At 39.8% G+C, this 22,162-nt stretch overlaps 1 protein-coding gene across 1 annotated transcript in view; it reads right to left on the bottom strand.

The window, feature by feature from the left end:
• The window catches only part of LOC134758974 (uncharacterized), a 251,425-nt gene extending 229,549 nt beyond the window's left edge, over positions 1-21,876 (bottom strand). The window contains exon 1 of the mRNA XM_063708899.1: positions 20,510-21,876. Coding sequence (XP_063564969.1) covers positions 20,510-20,749 — 240 coding nt within the window. The 5' untranslated portion in view covers positions 20,750-21,876. The remainder of the gene's footprint in view (positions 1-20,509) is intronic.
• Positions 21,877-22,162: the final 286 nt, after the last annotated feature.

The raw sequence follows: 22,162 nt of genomic DNA on the forward strand, positions 1-22,162 counted from the left end.
GCCTTCTAGATGCTTTTGTGCATTTACTCTCATAATCCTCATAAAAACACTGTGAGCACGTAGGGAAAGCCGACCTTCGAATCTAGGTGGCCTTGCTCCCAAACTCACTCTCAGTTATGAATGCTGGTTACTACTAGCTGAATAATAGTTTGCATTTCAAATTAAAGATGAAAAGTGCCAGAGATAGGCTAAAATCCAAATTCCTTAACTACAAATTCTCTGATTCATATAAAGGAAACAACTTTCACTCAACAGAACCTTGTCCAATGAACAGGATTTTTAAGGCAGCTGCCTTTGAATGAGCGGGGCAGTTGGTGTCTGCACGGGTGGGTTTTCCAGGGAAGGAAGTGATGTGGGCTAAGTACAGCTGTGGGAGAAAGGGCGACTGAGAGAAAGGGGAGCTGTCGGGAAAAGGGTGGTTGTGCCTCCAGATCTCATGGAGAGGCAAGCAAAGGGGAGTGGGTGGCATGTTTTGCAGAAGGGTGAATCTCAAACTACACAGGGAATGAAAGAATGCTGGACACTGGAGAGAGGGGTGGAAGACTGGCTCTACATTTACTGAGTTCTGTGACCTAAGACAAGTCACAGGTTTTTTGTTTGTTTGTTTATTTTTGAGATGGAGTCTCATCCTTTCACCCAAGCTGGAGTGCAGTGGCATGATCTCGGCTCACTGCAACCTCTGTCTCCTGGATTCAAGTGATTCTCAGCCTCCCCAGTAGCTGGGACTACAGGTGCGTGCTGCCACGCTAGCTAATTTTTGTATTTTTTTTTTTAGTAGAGATGGGGTTTCACCATGTTGGCCAGGCTGGTTTCTAACTCCCGACCTCAGGTGATCACCCGCCTCGGCCTCCCAAAGTGCTGGGATTACAGGCGTGAGCCACCGCGCCCGGCCCTAGGACAAGTCACATTTTTGAACTGGGCATTGTACCGCCAATCTCAGATGACAACTTTTTGATGTAGGGACTATTTTGGCGTGTCCCACACACAGCATCAAGGAAGGGGGGTACAAGAAGAAGCAGAGTGAGACCAGAGTGGAGTGGGAGCCAAAACAGGTGGGCGTCTGTTTAGAAAGGTAAGAGTTTTAATCTGAATGTCATAAAAAGCCAGGGTAGGGTTTGGGGCAGGGGAGTGACATGGTAGGATGAATGTTTTCTAAAGGATTTCACATAGGTCAATGTGCAGGAATGTCACAAATACCGTGAAGTGGGGGAAAAACCAGATACTAAAGATCTCACACTGCATTCCATTTATACAAAGTAGAAAAGTGGGCAAAACTCTTCTGTGCTGTGAGAGGTCAGGCAGTGGTTGATGTTAAGAGGGGCTGTGTCTGGCGGGGAGTAGGAGGAAGCCTGAGGATGGTGGGACAGGGTCTGATTCTTCATCTGGAGCTGGTTACTGGGGGTGCTCAAGTTGTAAAAGTTTATCAAGCCGTATGCTTATTGTATGCACACTTCTCTGCACGCATGCTTTATGCTAGTAAAAATTTTCAAGGGAAATATTCCAGTAGGTCCTGTGTGGGTAAGGGACAGCAGAGGAATGAGACCAGTTAAGAGGAAAACTCAGCCATCCCGGTGAGAGACAATGGGGGCTGGGACTAGGATAACCGAGTGAAGGTGGCAAGAAGTTGTCAAATTCATTCTCCATATCTGTGTCATCATCATCTACTCAAAGCCACTATTATCTCTCCTCCCAGCCTGTCCTTCAACCTCCATGCCTTCCCCCTCCATAACCCAGCCCCTTCCACAGCCACTGACCCTCTGAGTGGAGAATGCTCTATGCTCTTCCCCATATAAGCAGGGCCAGCGGCTCCAGGCTCTCCTTACTCTCCTTCCCTCTGTTGCTGCAGCCACCCTGGATTTCGTGAGAATAAGTTTATAAAGAAGTTACAATAAACTAAGGTTAATGTACTATTGAAGGAAGAAACAAAACTATAAATTTAGTGTGGCCTAAGTGTACAGTGTTTCTAGAGTCTACAGTAGTGTACAAGCATGTCCTAGGCCTTTGCATTCACTTGCTTCACACCCAGAGCAATTGCAAGTCCTGCCAGCTCCAGACACGGTAGATGCCTATAGGCTACATCATATAGCCTAGGTGTGTAGTAGGTTATACTCTCTAGGTTTGCGTAAGTATACTGACACTATAATGTTCTTACAACAAAATCACTTAAGGACACGTTTTGTTGAGCATATTCTCATTGTTAAGTGATGTATGACTGTATAGGTAACAATATTTAACCTTCCTAGCTGGGAGTGCTTTGATATCTTTTATTCTCATTTTAATCCACTCCTTTTGGTGCCATGACATCCTAGTCTGTTGCATTAAAAGCAGTGTTTTCAAACTCACTAATACATATTAGACACTGATGTCTTTCTGCTCATAATTTGAAACATCCGGCTGAACTCAATGCCCATATGCTTTATGAACCTACCCATCAGCAGGAGAGATTGAAAACAGCCTGCCAAGTGCTCCCTCACTACCCCACTCCCACTTTCAGAATAAATTGCTTCAGCCCTTCAGAGTTTTGACATATTTATAAGGTAGCGGAGAAACACTCAATGTTATCCAGCCTCTATTCTATTTAAGCATATTTTTTTCTCCAACAATGACTTTTCACTAATTTTAACATGAATACAAGGAGAAACATGGCATAAGCATTGATTCTACAGGACTCTATGCATGTACTGGGGCAGTTTCTTTTCTTCTTTTTTTTTTAATAATTCAACAGTAAATTTTCAAGACATACAATTATTAGGTCTTCATTATATGATTTATCTGTCAGCATATCTCAAAATATATTCTGTGAGGCACTAGATCTGCAATACATATACATACATCATAAGAAATACAAGCCTCCAGGTCAAATTGCTTTGGGAAACTATGGGCTAAATAATGTTAAAGAAGTTTTTTGGCTGCACAATTTCTTAGAGCTTTGAATAAACTACATATAAGTTCATATATATGATATCTTCCCTACATTTGAATCTATTTCTAACTTGATATCTCTATGGAATATTTAATAAACAGCTCGAATTAACATGTGCAAATGTGCTTTTTGGTTCCTTTTTCTCAGATTCTTGATCCTCTTGTTGACTTCTTCCTAACTGGAAACATTTTCCAGTTGTGGAGGCCAAAATGTTTGTTTTACCCTCGATTCATCTTGTTTTGAAATATAAACAGAAATAATCCTCAGATTCTGCCTTTTCAGGCATTCTAAATAAATCCGCAATCTCTGCTCACCCCAACTAAACTGGTCCAAATCACCATGATTTCTAACTCGCATTATTATAACTTCTAAATAGTCCCCCTGCTTCTAGTCTTCATCCAATTCTAGAGGTTCTCTATTATGCAACTTACAGTGGATCTTTTAAAAGTGTAAGTCAGACTGTAACCTTTCTTATCTGATCAAAATCTTCCACTGGCTTCTTTTTGTATTTGGAAGAAAATTACAAATCCTTACCATGGGCTTCAAGGAATAATAGCACATGGCTCTTGGCTACCTCTCCCACTTTATTTCCACCTGCCCCTCATCCCCACCTCAGCTATTCTTCTTTTCTCTCGCTCATGTATGCCAACTACTCGTCTACCCCCATGGACTTTTGTATCTGCTTTAACCTATGCCTGCCATGTTCTTTTCCTTGATTGATATATATATATATATACACACACACACACACATATATATATTCCTTGATATATATGTGTATATATATATATATTCCTTGATATATATATGTGTATATATATATATTCCTTGATATATATATATTCCTTGATATATATATTCCTTGATATATATATTCCTTGATATATATATATATACCTTGATATATATACATTCCTTGATATATATATATACACCTTGATATATATATTCCTTGATATATATATATTCCTTGATATATATATATTCCTTGATATATATATATATTCCTTGATATATATATATATTCCTTGATTGATATATATATTCCTTGATTGATATATATATATATATATTTTTTTTTAAATGGAGTCTCGCTCTGTTGCCCAGGCTGGAGTGCAATGGTGCGATCTTGGCTCACTGCAACCTCTGCCTCCCGGGTTCAATCAATTCTCCTGCCTCAGCCTCCTGAGTAGCTGGGACTACGGGTGTGCACCACCACGCCCAGCTAATTTTAGTATTTTTAGTAGAGATGGGGTTTCACCATGTTGGCCAGGATCATCTTGATCTCCTGATTTTGTGATCTGCCCACCTCAGCCTCCCAAAGTGCTGAGATTACAGGCATGAGCCACCGCACATGGCAGCCTCCTTTCTTAAGAAATACTTTAGATTACCAGGGTATTTTCACTGTGAGATAAGTCATCTGGAAATAAGTCCATGCTGACCGTTCTGTCCTCTCTCAGACTGTGGGCATAGTCAGAATAAGCCTTTGACAGCATCAGAGGCTGGACGGTGGAAGGGTTGGAGAAGCAGAAGCAGAAGCGAAAATAAAGGGAGCAGAAGGAGGAAGGAGGAAGAAAAAAAGAAAAGGAGAAGAAGATATTTGGATTTTAGTTGTCTCAAAAGTAGAGCTTTTTAAGGCTAAATGATATTCCATTAGGTGTGTGTGTACCTCACATTTTTCTTTATCCATTCACCTACTGCAGACACTAAGATTGTGCATAATGCTTCAGCGAGCATGAAAGCACAGATACCTCTTTGAGGCACTGATTTTATTTCCTTTGGTTATATACCCAGAAGTGGGATTGCTGGATCCTATGGTAGTTCCATTTCTAACTTTTTGGGGAGAATCTCCATAATATTTTCTATAATGAATCTACTGATTTACATTCCCACCAACAATATACAAGGGTTCCCTTTTCTCCACTTCCTCGCTAACACGCGTCATTTTTCACTTTTTTGGTAATAGCCACTGTAACAGGTGTGAGGTGATATCTTATGAGTAGAACGGTGGTTACCAGGGGTGGGTAGGTGGGAGAAATGAAGATATATTGATTGAAGGGTACAAAGTTGCAGTTACATATAATGGAAAGTTCTAGAGATACAGTTGTAGAGCATGATGACTATAGTTAATAATAGTCACATGTTACATAATGACAGGGATGTGTTCTGAGAAATGCACCCTAGACAATTCTGTCATTGTGCAAACATAGAGTAAATTTACACAAACCTAGATGGTATAACCTACTGTATATCTAAGCAACAAACCTATACAGCATGTCACTATACTGAATGAATACTGTAGGCAATTACACCAAAATAGTATGCATTTATGTCTCTGAACATAGAAAACATACAGTAAAAATATGGTAGAAAAGATTTAAAATGATGTACCTGTACAAGGTGTTAACCATGAATGGAGCTTGCAGGACTGGAAGTTGCTCTGGGTGAGTCACTGAATGAGTGGTGAGTGATTGTGCAGGCCTAGGACATTATTGGGCACCACCGCAGACTTCAGAAACATGGTACACTTAGGCTACACTCAGGCTACACTCAATGTATTAACAAACAGTTTTCATTTTGCATACTAAATTAACTTTACTTTACTGTAACGTTTTTCTTTATAAATTTGTTTTAAATTTTTTACTCTTTTGTAACAGCATTTAGCTGAAAACGCAAACATTGTACAGCTGTACAAAAATATTTTGTTGATTTCCTTATTATATATGCTTTCTTTCGTTTTTATTTCTTCAAGTTTTTTTTTTGTTTTTTGTTTTTTTTTTTACTTTTTAAACTCTTTTGTTAAAAACTAAGACACAAACACACACTAACCTAGGCCCACAGTCTCAGAACCATCCACATCACTGTTCTCCGCCTTCACATCTTGTCCCATTGGAAGTTCCTCAGGGGCAATAGCATGCATGGAGCTGTCATCTGTTAGATAACAATGTCCTCCTCTGGATACTTCCTGAAGGACCCATCTGTGGCTGTTTTACAGTTACCTTTTTCTCTTTAAGAAGTAGAAAGAGTATACTCTAAAATAATGACAAGTATAATAGAGTAAACACATAAACTAGCAACATAGTTGTTTATTGTCATTATCAAGTATTATGTACTGTACACACTTGTATGGGCTATACTTTTATAAGACTTTTATACTTTTATAAAACAAACCTGCTGCACCAGGTTTGGTTATACCAGCATCACCACAAACATATGCATAATGTGTCATGCTACAACTTAAGATGGCTATGATGTCACTAGCTGATGGGAATTTTTAGCTCCATGACAATCTTATGGGACCAGAGTCATATACACAGCCCATCATTGCCCAAAATATGATGCAGTACAGGACTGTGCTATATTGTATATTGGAAACGCCCTGAAAGTGTAGATTTCAGGAGCTCTCAACACACACAAACATGCACAAACATGCTAGCTTTGTGAGGAGATGAGTATGTTAATTAACTTGCCTGTAGTAATTTTTTTTTTACCTTATTTATTTATTTATTTTTGTCTGTCGCCCAGGCTGGAGGGCAGTGGTGCAATCTCGGCTCACTGCAAGCTCCGCCTCCTGGGTTCACGCCATTCTCCTGCCTCAGCCTCCCGAGTAGCTGGGTCTACAGGTGCCCGCCACCAAGCCCGGCTAATTTTTTGTATTTTTTAGTAGAGACGGGGGTTTCACCTTGTTGGCCAGAATGTTGTCAATCTCGTGACCTCGTGATCCACCCGTCTCGGCCTCCCAAAGTGCTGGGATTACAGGCATGAGCCACCGCACCCGGGCCAGCCTGTAGTAATTGTTTTGCTGTGTATACCTATAACAAAATATCAGCTTGTATGCCTTAAATGGATACAGTTTTTATTTACAATAAATAAGCAAATATTTTAAAATTTCTTTATCACTATTTTCATTGCTGCATAATAGACGTAAACACTTTCAGGATACATGTGAGATTTTGATACCTTCATATAATGTGTAAAGATCAAATCTGGGTAATTTGGATATCCATCAACTTCAATATTTATCTTTTCTTTATGCTAGGAACATTCAAGTGATTCTCTTCTAGCTATTTTAAAATGTAAATTTTTAAAAACTACAACGGGGAAGCAAGAAAGGGTGGGAGAACAAGGGAAACAGGAGGAAGACGGGAGAAGTTCTGGAGGGAATGTGGGCGGTGATGGTAAAATAAAAGTACGAGAGATGAGACAAGGGCGCAGGAGGAGTAAGTTACAAAGAGGACATGAAAGGACAGAAGATGGAGGAGACGGAGGGATGCAAACAGTTCTACGACTCACTACAATCTTCATCCATGAAAAGAAAAATTGATAAATTATACCTCATCGAAATGAGGTAAAAAAATGAAAATTGGGGTAAATATTTGCAAGCCACTTTTTCACCAAATGACCAGTATCTACAATGTAGAAAAAAGATCTCAAAACTTTAAAACAGTAAAATGAATAAATATATAACTTTTATTCAATATATTACTGGGAATACCAGTCAACAAAATAAGAAAAGAGAAATAAGAAAAGGCAGATTGAAAAGGCAAAAATAAAAAAATTTGTTCCTATTTGCAGATGGGTTCAACAAGGTTGTAGGATTCAAGATCAATGCATAAAAATCAATTTTATGTCTATATATGAATAATACAAACATAGAGACTGATGTTTCTATGTTAAAAGATACAATAACATTTACAATTTCTCCAAAGAAAATAAAATACTTAGGTATACACTTAACCAAAAAGTATGTATGTTGAAAATTACAAATTGTTGATTAAAGACTTTTTTAAGAGATCTAAGTAAATAGGGAGTTATATATCAAATATAGATTAGGAGAGTAAATAGAAATTCATGAAGTGGAAGTGTTAAACTAGTAAAGATTATTTATAAATTGATGTATAAATTTAATGCAATTCTTATCAAAACCTCAGCAAGATTTTATTACAGACCTAAAAAGCTTAATATAAAACTTGTGTGGAAAGGAGTGAGCCCTAAAATAGCTAGAACAGTCTGACAAAGAATGTAGGAGTAATCACTTATCTGATATTAAGGTTTACTATTTACATGCAGTAACTGAGACAGCGGACTGTTGGTAGAGGCATGGATGGATAGCCTAATGGAACAGAATAGAGAACCCAGAAATAGACCCAAATAAATAAACTCAACAGGTTTTTTACAAAGGTGCAAAAGCAAGTCGATAAGAAATGTTTAACCAATAGATCTGGGGCAGTTGATCATCCATTCAATCCAAGCAAGAAAGTTAACCCTGACCTAAACCTCTCACCTCACACAAGCACTAACTCAAAACCAATCATGTTCTCCAAAGTGAGACATAGAAATATAGTAAATATTATGCTATATAAAATATAATAAATATTATATCATATAAATATATAATAAATCATGGAAGAGAATTTTTAGGTTCTTAGGCTAGGCAAACAGTTCTTAGACTTGATACTATAAGCTTGACCCACAAAAGGAAAAATCGATAAATTACATCTCATCAAAATGAGGGTAAAAAAAAAACCCTGAAAACTGGGGGTAATTACTTGCAAACCATTTTTCCAACTAAAGACTAGTATCTACAATGCGGAAAAGAGATCTCAAAACTTAAAAAAAAAAAAGTAAAATGAATAAACAAACATTCCAATTAGAAAATGGGCAAAGGACAATAACAGGCATTTTCCTGAGAGGATAAACAGAGGGCAAATAAGTGCATATAAAGAATTTCAACACCATTAGCTACGAGAGAAATACAAATTAAAATCATGATGAGCTATCACTACAGACCTATCTGAATGGCTAAAATTATTGTTTTAAGTAAAAATACCAAATGCTGGCAAGGATGCAGAGAAACTGAATCACTCATGCCTTGCTGATGAAAATGCAAAATGGCTAGAATACAGCTTGGCAATTTTCTGTAAAACAAAACACAATTTCCATTCCACCCAATCAACTGTGCTCTTCCAGAAAACAAAAGCATATGTTCACACAGAAACCTAGACATGATTGCTCATAGCTGCTTTATTATTAATAACCAAAACCAAGAAACAGCCTGTGTCCTTCAGCAGGTGAATGATTAAACAAACCATGGTACATACATACCTTGAAATTCTAGTTCTCTCTATTAAAAAAAAAAGTATTGATACATGCAAAAACTTGGATAAAACTTCAGGAATTTATGTTTAGTGAAAAAAAATCAATACATCCCAAACTGAATGATTTTGTTTATGTAATTTTTTACATAAATGAAAATATTAGTGGTTGCCAGGGTTTAGGGATGAGTGAACAGGTGGGTAGAGGAAAACAGGTGTGGTCATCAAGGGGAAATGAAGAATTCTTGTGATAACTGAGCAGTTCTGTATTTTTACTGTGGTGGTGAATACATGCTCCTACACAGGTGGCACAATTCTATGGTACTACACACACACATGCACACACATAGACCTATAAATAAATAGTACAAGTAAAATGGGTGATATCTGAATAAGATTAATGGACTGTATCAGCATCATGGCTATGACGGTGTACTTTTGTTTTAAAAGATGTTACCACTGGAGGGAGCTGAATCATGGCTATGATACGGCACTATAGTTTTACAAGATGTTACCATTGACGGAAGCCGAATAAAGGGTAGATAGGCTGTCTTTGCATTATTTCTTAAAACTACATAGGAGTCCACATTGATAAAAAATTTAATGAAAAAAATGGAAATTTCCTAAACTAACCTGTTCTGAAACTCCTATTAGAAAATGTATATGAAATGGAACCTAATTAAACTAAAGAGCACAGCAAATGAAACTATCCACAAAATAAACAACCTACAGAATGGCAGAAAATATTTGCAAACTATAAATCTGACAAAAGTCTAATATCCACATTCTATAAGGAATGTAAATAATTGAACATGCAAAAAACGACCCCATTCAAAAATTAGCAAAAGACATGGACAGACACTTCTCAATAGAAGACATGTAAGCAGCCAACACACAAATGAAAAAAGGTTCAACATTGCTGGCATCAAATAAATGCAAATCAAAACCCCAATAAGAAACCATCTCACACCACTCAGAATGGCTATTACTAAAAAGTCAGCAAACAACAGACACTGGAGAGGCTGCAGAAAAAATGGGAATGCTTATCCTGTTGGTAGGAATGTAAATTAGTTCAGCCACTGTGGAAAGCAGTTGGGAGATTTCTCAAAGAATTGAAAAGAGAACTACCATTAAACTTAGCAATCTCATTACTGGGTATATATCCAAGATAAAATGAATCATTCTATCAAAAAGACACATGCACTTGTGTGTTCATTACAGCACTATTAACAATAGCAAAGCCATAGAACGAACCTAGGTGCCTATGAATGGTGGATTGGATAAAGAAAATGTGGCACATATACACCATGCAATACCACATACCCATAAAAAAAGAATAAAATCATGTTTTTTTGCAGCAACATGGATGCAGCTGGAGGCCATTATCCTAAGTGAATTAACGAAGGAACAGAAAACCAAGAAAGGCATGTTCTCACTTATAAGTGGGAGCTAAGCATTGAGTACTCATGGACATAAAGATGGCAAAAGTACACCCTGGGGACTACTAGAGAGGGGAGGGAGGGAGGGGGGCAAGGGTTGAAAAACTAATTGTTGGGTACTACACTCACCACCTGGGGAATGGGATCATTTGTATCTCAAACCTCTGCATCACGAAATATACCCATGTAACAAACCTGTGCAGGTACTCCCTGAATCTAAAATAAAAGCTGAAATTATAAAATAAAAATAGAACAATCGATAAAAAAAGAAAAAAACTATATGAATCCATTTTGTATGCTTCAAAATATTTTTGGAGTACAAGAAACCGTTGCTGTTGCTTTCATTGAGACTCAAGCTCTAGTGTGCTTACTCCCTTTTAATTTGATTAAACAATCTGGCTTTTGTGTTCTTGGATAAATTGCCCTGCCTCTCCCTACAACGACAGAGAATAATCAAAATAGATAACCCTTCCAGTTTCCTTGTACAGGTACAGCCAAGAAAACCTTTGGAGCCTGAAGGAAGCTAAGGCTGGGTTGGGTCTCAAATGATTTTTAAGCCTGAGATGAATAATTTTCTACCACCCAGATCCTGCCTTTTGAATGACCGGATGGAAGGCAGTTTTATCTCAGAAATCACCACTAAAGAACATATTCATGTACCCAAACACCACCTGCTCCCTAAAAACCTATTGAAATAAAAAATAAATCTTTAACAAATGTAGAAATGTATTATAGGGACTACAAGAGAATTAAATATCATCCTGGACTGAATAGGGCTCCTCATCAGAATCCTGGCCTTAAAGAATCTTGCTTTGTTCAGTTTCTGAGAAAGGAGAGGTCGGGAAAGTCTAGGTCCTGGTATAAAAAGGTGCCTTTGGAGGAAATGCAAATCTCGTACCAGCCATGCCAAGAATACTACTTGCTCACACATTTCAAACATGGTTTTTGGACCACCCAGAGAAAGTATTGAAAAATTTTTATAAAGAGCATGAGAAGTCTCTCACATTCTCTCCTTTCTCGAAAGAGAATGCTGCTAATTTCTAACGTGTAACCGCAAACGTCTTTGTGAGACTACATTAAAGAGATCAAATGTGAGTGTGAGCACGAAGACTAAAAGAGAGAGAACACATTGCTTTCCTCACAGCATTGAACAGTTCACACACTGTCTTCTTTTCCCCTTTCAAGCTTTTAAAATCTCAACTTCTCTGTTCTATTTCTACCGCTGCACATAGTAGCTGGTCCATGAAGCTCCCATTTGACGTCCTACATTTGTGCCATAGAAATGGCATGCATTTTTCAAAACAATAATGACTTTGTAAGAAACATTTAGTAATCAAAGGGAAAAGTCTTTATAGAAGATCCCTTATTTTAAGAATTACCCCTTTAGGGGTTTAACCAAATGTTGGAATATTCTATCTTGAATTCCTGCATATATATTCAGAAGGCAGTTGAAAGGTGTTCTTCTAGGTTTGAAAACCAGCAAGTGAGAATGCTGGCAGAGACAGAGTAATTCTTAACTGATATTTATAGCCTTCACTTATAGAGATTTACAAAGAACTTTCAACTACATATTCATATTTGCTATCATAGTATCTCTGTGAGAAATAAGCTGTTATTATGACTTAATAAATAAGGACTCCAGTGGTACAGTGAGATAGGTTTGTCCAAGTCTGTTAACCACTACAGGGTAAGCCACTGAACTGAACTCACTTCTGACTCAAAGTTCCTTCATGTATGCACTTAAATTTGATTAGCATTTGTTATTTATTATTATTTACTGGATGCTCTAGGACTCAGTCCTGGAAATAAAAATAGCACATACTAGCTGGTGGTTTTGATTGCTCTCCAAGAACCAGACATTCTGTTAAGTGTCTTGCACACATTATCTCATTCTGGCTTGAGTTATGAGACATGATTTTACCCATTTTTATTAATGAAGCAGCCATGGTGAGAATTTAAAACTGTGGACAAAGTAGCGTTAAAAACTGGCTAAGCCTGGATGTTAATTTGCTTCGGCCCAGTTTTGAAATGCATGCTTCTGCCGCTGTGACATAGACAGCCCCTGCCTGAAGAAGCCCTTCAGCGGGAGAGAGAGCTGCATAGATACAGAATTAGAGAATTGTGTGCTAGGGGCTATCAGAATGATGACCAATACGCTTTGGAGTAAGTCTCTATCTATGCCCGGGATTTTGATCTGCACATGTTTTTTAAAAAATAGAACAAAAAACTTAGAACTTGAATCCAGACTCTTTGTTTCTCTCATGAGTCTTTAAAGAAAGGAGTCAAACATTCTTTGTGTTGTGGTTTCTTGCCCATAGACTACCCATGCGATTTTTAACATGGTGTCTGCTTTTAAAAGCTGTTTTCTTTCTAAGCATCTGAGCACAATGAATTGCTTATAAGAAAGGCTGGTTTGACAGCCTCTCCCTCGAGAAGGTTTCACCATGCCACTTGGGAACCATGTGGAGCCTCATCCACAGGTCCCACAGTCACATGGAGAGCCTCCCATCACCCCCATGACTTTATTTATTTATTTTTTGAGACAGTTTCACTCTGTTGCCCAGGCTGAAGTGCAGTGGTGCCATCTCAGTTCACTGCAACCTCTGCCTCCCAGGTTCAAGCAATTCTCCTGCATCAGCCTCCTGAGTAGCTGGAATTACAAGCGCATGCCACCACAGCAGCTAATTTTTTTGTGTTTTTAGTAAAGACGGGTTTTGCCATGTTGGCCAGGCTGGTCTCAAACTCCTGATCTCAGGTGATCTGCCCGCCTCAGCCTCCCAGAGTGCTGGGATTACAGGCGTGAGCCACCACGCTCTGCCTTCCTCGTGACTTTATAATACTCACCTTGCCTTTTCCCTTCCCTTCTAAAGATAAAACATAAACTTTATTTCCTTGATCTGCTAAATATTCCAGATAGCCTCTTTTCCACTTTCTGCCTGGCCTAATTGAAAGCAGATGAGGAGACATTTGCTCCAAGAGATGAACAGAAGCCCAAGAATCTCTTAGAGGAAAAACAGCAGGGACAGAATACACTTTTTAGAAAGTTTGAGGACTTCATTTATACAAATTTTAGTAGGAGTCAACAGAGTTTTGTGACTGCACACACCCCAAGTGAAGGGAGGGTTTCGGCAGCACTGAGAAGATGATGATGTCTGGACAGAAGCTGTGATGTTGATAATGTCAGTCTTCTCCTACTTGGAATATTACATTTTGTTTTAAATTCTTTTTTTCCTATTTTTAAGCATATTCATTGAATAATATTTCAATTAAGGTTAATTTTCAGAGAATGGAATTGTCTCCTGCTAGTTGAAGGGACTTATTAGGGTACTAAGCAGATCACTGAATTGTTGGAATGGCTGAAGAAACAGACTACTAAAGCGAGCTTCCAGGAAAGGGCCCCAAAGCTCAGTGCAGAACTAGCTCGCCAGGTGGTGCTGCTCCTTGGGGATGAGGAGGCTTTAGTATCAGAACATTGCTTGCCAATCAGGGAAGCCACCTGCAAACCACCAGTTCCACAATCAGGCCACAATCAGCATCAAATAAATAGATGCCTTTCACCTTATCCTAGTTCTGAATTCAAAGAAATGCCTAATTGGAATGCTCTAAATCACATCTAGAAACCTAGTAGCAAGTACAGTTGAGAAAACCTAGCAAATACTTAAGTTTCTGACCCCTGTGAGACAAGAATACATACAGGGAGTTTGGAGTGAACATCAATGAATTCAGTCTACAGTATTCACAATAAACAACTTTTGTTTTTTCCTCTGATAGCATCCAAAATTTTTTTTAAAAAGCTGAGAACACATTATTTACTTTTTTCTCTATTTACCCATTAAAATTTTACTATGCAACACCTAAAACATATAATGATGTATAAATAATAAAGAAACAAAGCTCATCTATCTAACAAGGGACTTATTCATGCTAATCTTGAAAAGGGTCAACAGCATTCTGAGCTGCACATACATTCACCCCAAGTGTGAAAAAGTAATAGCCACAGTGAGATACTGGAGAAGTTCTACGAGAGAAAATGCAAAGGCTGCCCCCTCCTCCCCTCTCCCCATATGGATCTGAGGGCAGCACATTCCAGGCTTTTCTCAGACACCTGTTGAGAAGGAAAAGGCAGGCTGGTGTTTGGAAACAGCTGTTCTCCAGCATTCAGAGCTCCCACCTCAGGTTCAGCAGGCTCCAAGATGGTCATTATGCAAGATTTTTAATTATAATTTAGAAAGTAGAAAATCATAGAAGTTCTTTCATATTTCACATGTTTTTATTTTTCAGAAATGTACCAGCAGCATCTAGTCATTCAACTGGCTTTTCCCTCCTGTTGACGAGATGGTGAGCTTCTTACCAATACACACGTTTCCCCGTGTCTAACGTGCTAAGTGGGCTCACACAAATGTCAGGTCTGGACTTTTCTGGGCATCTCCATGATATCCTCATTCAGAGATTGAGACAATTCAGAGGTACAGAAAAGTATTGAAGAAAGTAATTGTTCTAGAGGAGTATTTAGAAAAGGCCACCACAAGCTAAGATGATTGTGAACTTGGTGTTGAGGCACCAGCTAGACTAGTAGATGTGCAGGTTATGAAAAAACAAAATCTACTCATGTACAACTTGGTTACATCTTTCTCTATGGTCCTTCTTGTTGGGGGGAAACCTTTGTTCCAGCTTATGATTCCATGTAGAGGGCCTACTTAGTAAAACATCCCTTCTTCCCATGCTCCACTCACCCCTCCTAGAGTGAGTGCAAAATGATGATTCCAGTGACTAAGGTAAGGAAAACCTCTACCCTTAGCCTAGGATTCAAGGTTCAAGAGAAAGATGCACACCATGGTTAAGCAGGTACTCAGGGCTCATTCAGCATACAATTGATTTGGAGTTTAATGCAATAGGAATATTTCAAGACTCCCTGGCTGATAGCCCAAAGTGTTTAATGTACCCTGAGCCTTGATTCCTGACAAGGAAAAACTGGCTTAGAATCAGGGTTGGTGTACCCACTACAAGGCTAGACAGGGCAGGAGAGACAAAGGGAGTGTGAGCCAGACCCAGTGTTTGAACATCAGACATTGGACTGTTGTGCATCACTTATTCTCACTCTTATGCCGGAGTGGCAGTGGGATTTGCATTGTCTGGGAGTAAGGAGGATCCTTTGCTAGTTCAGAACCTGAGGTTTTTTTTACCTTGTGGCTTTGGACAAGTCACTACACATTCCTAAGCTTCATCTTTTCCAGAAGAAATGATCAGCACAGGCAGGCCATGTATATGCAGGACCTTCCTTACCATTGAAAGGTCCTTGGAAATAATTAGAACTCTTTGTATTGGAAGTAGAAAAAAAGAAGTCTGATGTGACATAAGCAAGAAGGTGTGTTGGCTCATGGAACTGGAAAACCCAAGTGATGAATTTGACTGCAGAGACCATTTGAGTGTTAATCTGAAGCAGCTTTTGGATCTGCTTCCTCTGATTGGCTTCATTCTCAGGCTCTGCCTCCTAGTCTCTAGCATGGTAGACTCTGCATTGTCAAGTAGAAGTTGTACAGGTTAGACTATGTTGCCACTGTCATCACATCCTGTCTGGTGGATGAGATTGAATCAATCTCCTGAAGCAATCGCCAGTGTAATGTGCTGTGCTTACTCATATATTCTACCATTAGGACTAGAGCCACTCCACAAATAAAAATTAGAGCTGTTGCCTGAAGGAGACAACTGTGTAGGAGAAGAAAGAGAAGGAGAAGGACTGTGTAGAGCAGCACTCTCCAAAGGAAATATAAGGTGAGCCACATATGTAATTTTAAATTTTCTGATAGACACATTTTTAAAAGTAAAAATGAACAAGTAAAATTAATTTCAACAATATATTCTATTTAACTTTTCCTTTTCATTTCCACAGATATTATGGTGGATTATATTTAATATGTCTAAAATGTGATTTTTAACATGTGATTAATATAAACTTTATTCGCAGGATAGTACATTTTTTCACACTATGTCTCTGAAATTCAGTGTGTGTTTTACACTTACAGAATATCTCAATTTCAACATATTTTAAGGGTTCCATAGACACATGTTGCTACCATATTAGGTAGTACAAGATTAGGACAAAAAATAACCACTGCTCTATTTCTTCATACCTACTACTACATTGGATGCTTACAACCCAGTAGTTAGGGTGAACCAGTGTTTCACAAGTTGAATGACTAGCTTAAGAAACAGAGGGATCAAAACGCAACACTAGATATCTTGAATTCAAATATAAGTTTTAAGGCCAATGAGGTATACGCTATATGTTCTACAAAAAGAGGTTGGAGTAGACTTTTTAGATTTTTATTGAAGTAACAGAAGCTCCTTGCATCAGGCCAAGTAGCCAGCTTGTAACCCAAACCCTGCTCATTCCACCCAACTTATACCAGAAGATCTCTCATTAGTTCCTGTAGGACCCAGTCTCAGGGCCCCTTGGCTACCCCGTCCTGAATTTGTACTCCAGCTTTAATAAGTGAACTCTCTATGGCAGAGACTCTTCCTCAACCCCATTTAGGGTCTTTACAGTCTCTTCTTGTTTTTTGTGCAAATCTCTGTCTGGGTAATTGGTAATCTGTCTAATAAACATCTCCTTCTAGAACTCATTCTTCAATTTCTTCTCTTGCTTACCCTTTTTCTCGCCCCTGGAATCCTGTTTTTGTAACATGGGCCCTCCCACTTACAAGGAGACTGTACAGATTTTTTCTGCCTTAAGGGAACAATCTCACCCTTCATGGATCTCCCATCAAAAGAATTCTACATTCCTATTATCGGTTAGATAATGGGTTACTTGTGCGGGATTTTCTTGCTAAACATGACCAGAGATTGTGCCTACTCCTCTGGTCATGACTGGGCACCTCAACTGATATTGCCCTTCACCCACCCTGGCAATGAATGGGGGTAAATTCTGTCCCATTAATCACAAATATATATGATACTAAATGTATTACTATCAGCCATATTCTTTAGAGATGATATTCTGAATTTAAGGGACTCTTGGATTTTAGAAACTCTGGATTTAGGAAAAGAAATGAGTGTAGGAGGATGACCATTTACTAGTACTTACTATTTGTCAAGATAAATACTCTACACTTATGATTTAATGCAATAGTCGCTAAGCTCCTGAAATTGCAATAATTATCCATATTTTAAAGATGAGGAAACCGTGTATCCAAAAGTTCAATAAAATTGCCAGAAATCTCAGTCTAATAAGTAATAGATGGGAGATCAAAACCCAGGCTGGTGCAGACTGCCCCCTTCTCCCTCCCTCTGTTTGCTCTGTGTTTGCCTCTTGACCATACAGTCCCTTTAAAAGAGCCAATTAAAACAAAACAAAGTAACACTGAGGACTAAGAATCCAAGGCATTTGTGCTGCCCAAGTTCCGTCGTTCAATATTCTTTTGGGATGGAGAAGAAATAAAACCAAATAAAGAATTATGTGCCTTTCAAAAAATTCAATTGGCAAAGTTTCAGTTTCATCTAAACAATTCATTTGGTGTTTATTGAGAATTATACTTCTCCTATCTATTTAATCATTCATGACCACAATGCTATAATACTTGATGGCCCCAAGCAGGATTCCTCTCCTTGGTTTTTATACTTCACATGAAATTCAAGCTCCCTTTTTACATAGCAAAATAACAGAGAGCATCTGAACAAAAGTGCTGTAGGAACCAGGAATCCAAAGTTTTTTTCACTTTGAGACCCATTGTGTTCCTGCACAGACTCACACACAACAGAATTCCAGATACTTTTAATAAATAGAATACTCCATTCTTTTGAAGAGCAATGATGTCTGTCTTGTGATCACCTCATCCTGCTATGGCATTCAACAAAACCAAATCATCTTCGTGAGGAAAGAGTTTGCTTCTAATCTCCAGCATCACTATGATTCATGAATATGAGGGACACTATAAAGTCATCGGTAAATGTTTCTAGCACATGGCATGTACTGGATAAATGTTAGGCTGCCTCCTTCCTACTAACACTCTTAAGGCCACATACAATTGTCCATTTAGGTAGAAAATGACCTCCAAGTTTTGCTCACACATTCTCTAATGTCTATATTAATTACAACATCTTGAAGATATTTGTTTCTGTTTGTAAAGTGCATTAACATTCAGCATCCCATTCTGACAAACATCCCAGAGAGTCAGGCAGTACCAAAATAACATCTATCTTTACACAAAAAGACAAAGGTGAAGAGAGGCCAACAGATTTGTCAAAAGTAGATTTGTTCATCTGAATACAGAAGTTCAGTGAATTGGCTCACTTAATGCCCATCCCATGGCTCACCTGGTTTACAAAGGAAAGAAAGCTAAAAACTACATTTCCCAGAGGTGCTGGTTAGAGACATTAACACTTAAGGGAAGTTTTGTTTGGAATTTACCCCTGGGGAGAGTGGTAGGGTATAAAAAGCACCCATTCGACCTGCGAGGATTGTAACAAAAGCAGCATAATCCTGAATCTTGCTCATAGGGTTGGGCTTTTTAATTCACAGTTTCCTGACCTTGGTAAAAGCAGAAACTCCCTGGATAGTTCATTCTGCCTTGTGGCTTTGGAAGTCATTCCAGGAAGCTCAGAGCCTGCTGTGCAGCCCTGTCAGTGTTTAGAGGTATCCTTGCATTTAATACAATTTCTTTCTGCTTAATCATCTGAAGGGAGTTCTGCTAGTTGCAACTGAGAACACTGACTGGAGCTTATGGTTAAACCAATGATCAAAATCAGATTTTATTGACTCCATGAAAAAATAAAATATTTTATGTAATGGCAAAACTTAAAGAGATAGGATAGTATAAATGGAAAGAAAAAAATAGGCCTTCGAGTTACTCATACCTGGACTCAAACCTCAACTCTGCTACTTGTGGACATGGATAAGGGTTACCAATATGGCCAGTAAGTGAAAATTTACTGGAAGTTTTTGTGAAAAATGAGTCATGAGGTTGATGCCAGGCAAGTTTTCAGGTCAAAGAGAAGATGTGGTTATTGACATCAGGTAAGTGCAGGGTCTTAGTAGAAATAAAACTACACAAGTAACTTTCCATATGTCCTAGAAAATGCTTGTATAAAAATCAGTATAAAAGTATGGGCCAAGCACCATGGCTCACACCTGTAATACCAGCACTTTGGGAGGCCAAGGCAGGCGGATCACCTGAGCTCAGGAGTTTGAGACCAGCCTGGCCAACATGGTGAAATCCCATCTCTACTAAAGCTACAAAAATTAGTTAGGTGTGGTAGTGGGCACTTGTAATCCCAGCTACTCTTGAGGCTGAGGCAGAAGAATGGCTTGAACCCGGGAGACGGAGGTTGCAGTGAGCCAAGATCATGCCATTGCACTCCAGCCTGCGTGACAAGAGTGAGACTCTGTCTCAAAAAAAAAAAAAAAAAGTAGGAAGAGCTATGATGTTAATGTAATGCCCAACCTTGTTTTTACTAACCCTGTTTTTAGACTCTCCCTTTTCCTTTAATCACCTAGCCTTGTTTCCACCTGAATTGACTCTCCCCTTAGCTAAGAGAGCCAGACAGACTCCATCTTGGCTCTTTCACTGGCAGCCCCTTCCTCAAGGACTTAACTTGTGCAAGCTGACTCCCAGCACATCCAAGAATGCAATTAACTGATGAGATACTGTGGCGAGCAATATCCGCAATTCCCAGGAATTCGTCCGATTGATAACACCCAAAGCCCCGCGTCTATCACCTTGTAATAGTCTTAAAGCCCCTGCACCTGGAACTGTTTACTTTCCTGTAACCATTTATCCTTTTAACTTTTTTGTCTACTTTACTTCTGTAAAATTGTTTTAACTAGACCCCCCATCCCCTTTCTAAACCAAAGTATAAAAGAAAATCTAGCCCCTTCTTCGGGGCCAAGAGAACTTTGAGCGTTAGCCGTCTCTTGGCTGCCGGCTAAATAAACGGACTCTTAATTCGTCTCAAAGTGTGGCGTTTTCTCTAACTCGCTCAGGTACAACATTATGAATATCACAGTAAAAAATAGGACTTCTGGGGCCTGAAAATATGACTGAGAGGCACTGTACCTTGTCTTCATGCAAGTTGTCAACTTGTTGGAATTCAGTCCAATTTTCAGGAGAGACTGTTGCTCTTACAGAGGCAGTAAATGCAGCAGGGAGCAGTTCCAGGCGCAGCCGCAGAGAAAAAAGTTCAGAGAACTCGGTAGCCTCTTGGAGGTTTCTATGCTGTTTATCTTTTTTCAAGCAAAGGGAAGTAAAAAGCAATAGGAGAACTTTCTTTTGGTCACTGTTTCCATGAGATCGCATTCCTCCACACAAGGGCTCTTCAAAAAATTGAAGATGGTCTATTTTACAATTAAAAATTAACTTATTAGGTAAGTGTTTATAATTCCTTTAAGAATTTCCTTGGAGTAAGCAGATTGAGAAACTTCCCCACTTTTCAACTCAGGTGTTTTCCACTCATAATTGTCTTTCAAAATGGATTCCGTGAATTTTCTTAGGCCAAATTGTCACCTCCTTTTTAATGATACCAGGCAGAAAGAATTCTAGCCCTGTTTCAAGAAATGTACTCTCGAGCTTGCAGTGAGCCGAGATCGCGCCACTGCACTCCAGCCTGGGCGACAGAGCGAGACTCCATCTCAAAAAAAAAAAAAAAAAGAACTGTACTCTCAAGCAAGGCCTGCCTGGTTTTATTCTTCACACTCCTTCCCCGGGGCTTCCAGGATTCTGAAAATTTTTCTGTCTTCAGTTCCAAAGGCATATTTATCTCTCAAGACAAGTAACCATTTGGCTCATCTGAGTTCTGAAACTTAGTCCCCATTTGCATGATAACATTTTTTGCAGGGCTGTTGGAGGAGAAAGTGGGATAATACATCGGCAGTAGTTAAAGCCCACTTAAACAATATTTGAGATAATTCTGGCTCTTCACTGAAAACCATTTCCTCTTATAGTTAGGTATCACTGAGAGGTGACAGCGTGCTGGCAGTCCTCACAGCCCTCGGTCGCTCTCGGCGCCTTCTCTGCCTGGGCTCCCACTTTGGCGGCACTTGAGGAGCCCTTCAGCCCACCGCTGCACCGTGGAAGCCCCTTTCTGGGCTGGCCAAGGCCGGAGCCCGCTCCCTCAGCTTGCAGGGAGGTGTGGAGGGAGAGGCGCGAGCGGGAACCGGGGCTGCGCGCGGCGCTTACGAGCCAGCTGGAGTTCCGGGTGGGCGTGGGCTTGGCGGGCCCGCACTCGGAGCAGCCGGCCGGCCCTGCCGGCCCCGGGCAATGAGGGGCTTAGCACCCGGGCCAGCAGCTGCGGAGGGTGTACTGGGTCCCCCAGCAGTGCTAGCCCACCGGCGCTGCGCTCGATTTCTCGCCGGGCCTTAGCTGCCTTCCCGCGGGGCAGGGCTCGGGACGTGCAGCCCGCCATGCCTGAGCCTCCCACCGTCTCCATGGACTCCTGTGCGGCCGGAGCCTGCCCGATGAGCGCCGCCCCCTGCTCCATGGCGCCAAGTCCCATCAACCACCCAAGGGCTGAGGAGTGCGGGCGCACTGCGCGGGACTGGCAGGCAGCTCCATCTGCAGCCCCAGTGCGGGATCCACTGGGTGAAGCCAGCTGGGCTCCTGAGTCTGGTGGGGAGGTGGAGAACCTTTATGTCTAGCTCAGGGATTGCAAATACACCAATCGGCACTCTGTATCTAGCTCAAGGTTTGTAAACACACCAATCAGCACCCTGT

Source organism: Gorilla gorilla, chromosome 7, assembly GCF_029281585.2.
Source record: "Gorilla gorilla gorilla isolate KB3781 chromosome 7, NHGRI_mGorGor1-v2.1_pri, whole genome shotgun sequence".
Lineage (NCBI taxonomy): Eukaryota > Metazoa > Chordata > Mammalia > Primates > Hominidae > Gorilla > Gorilla gorilla.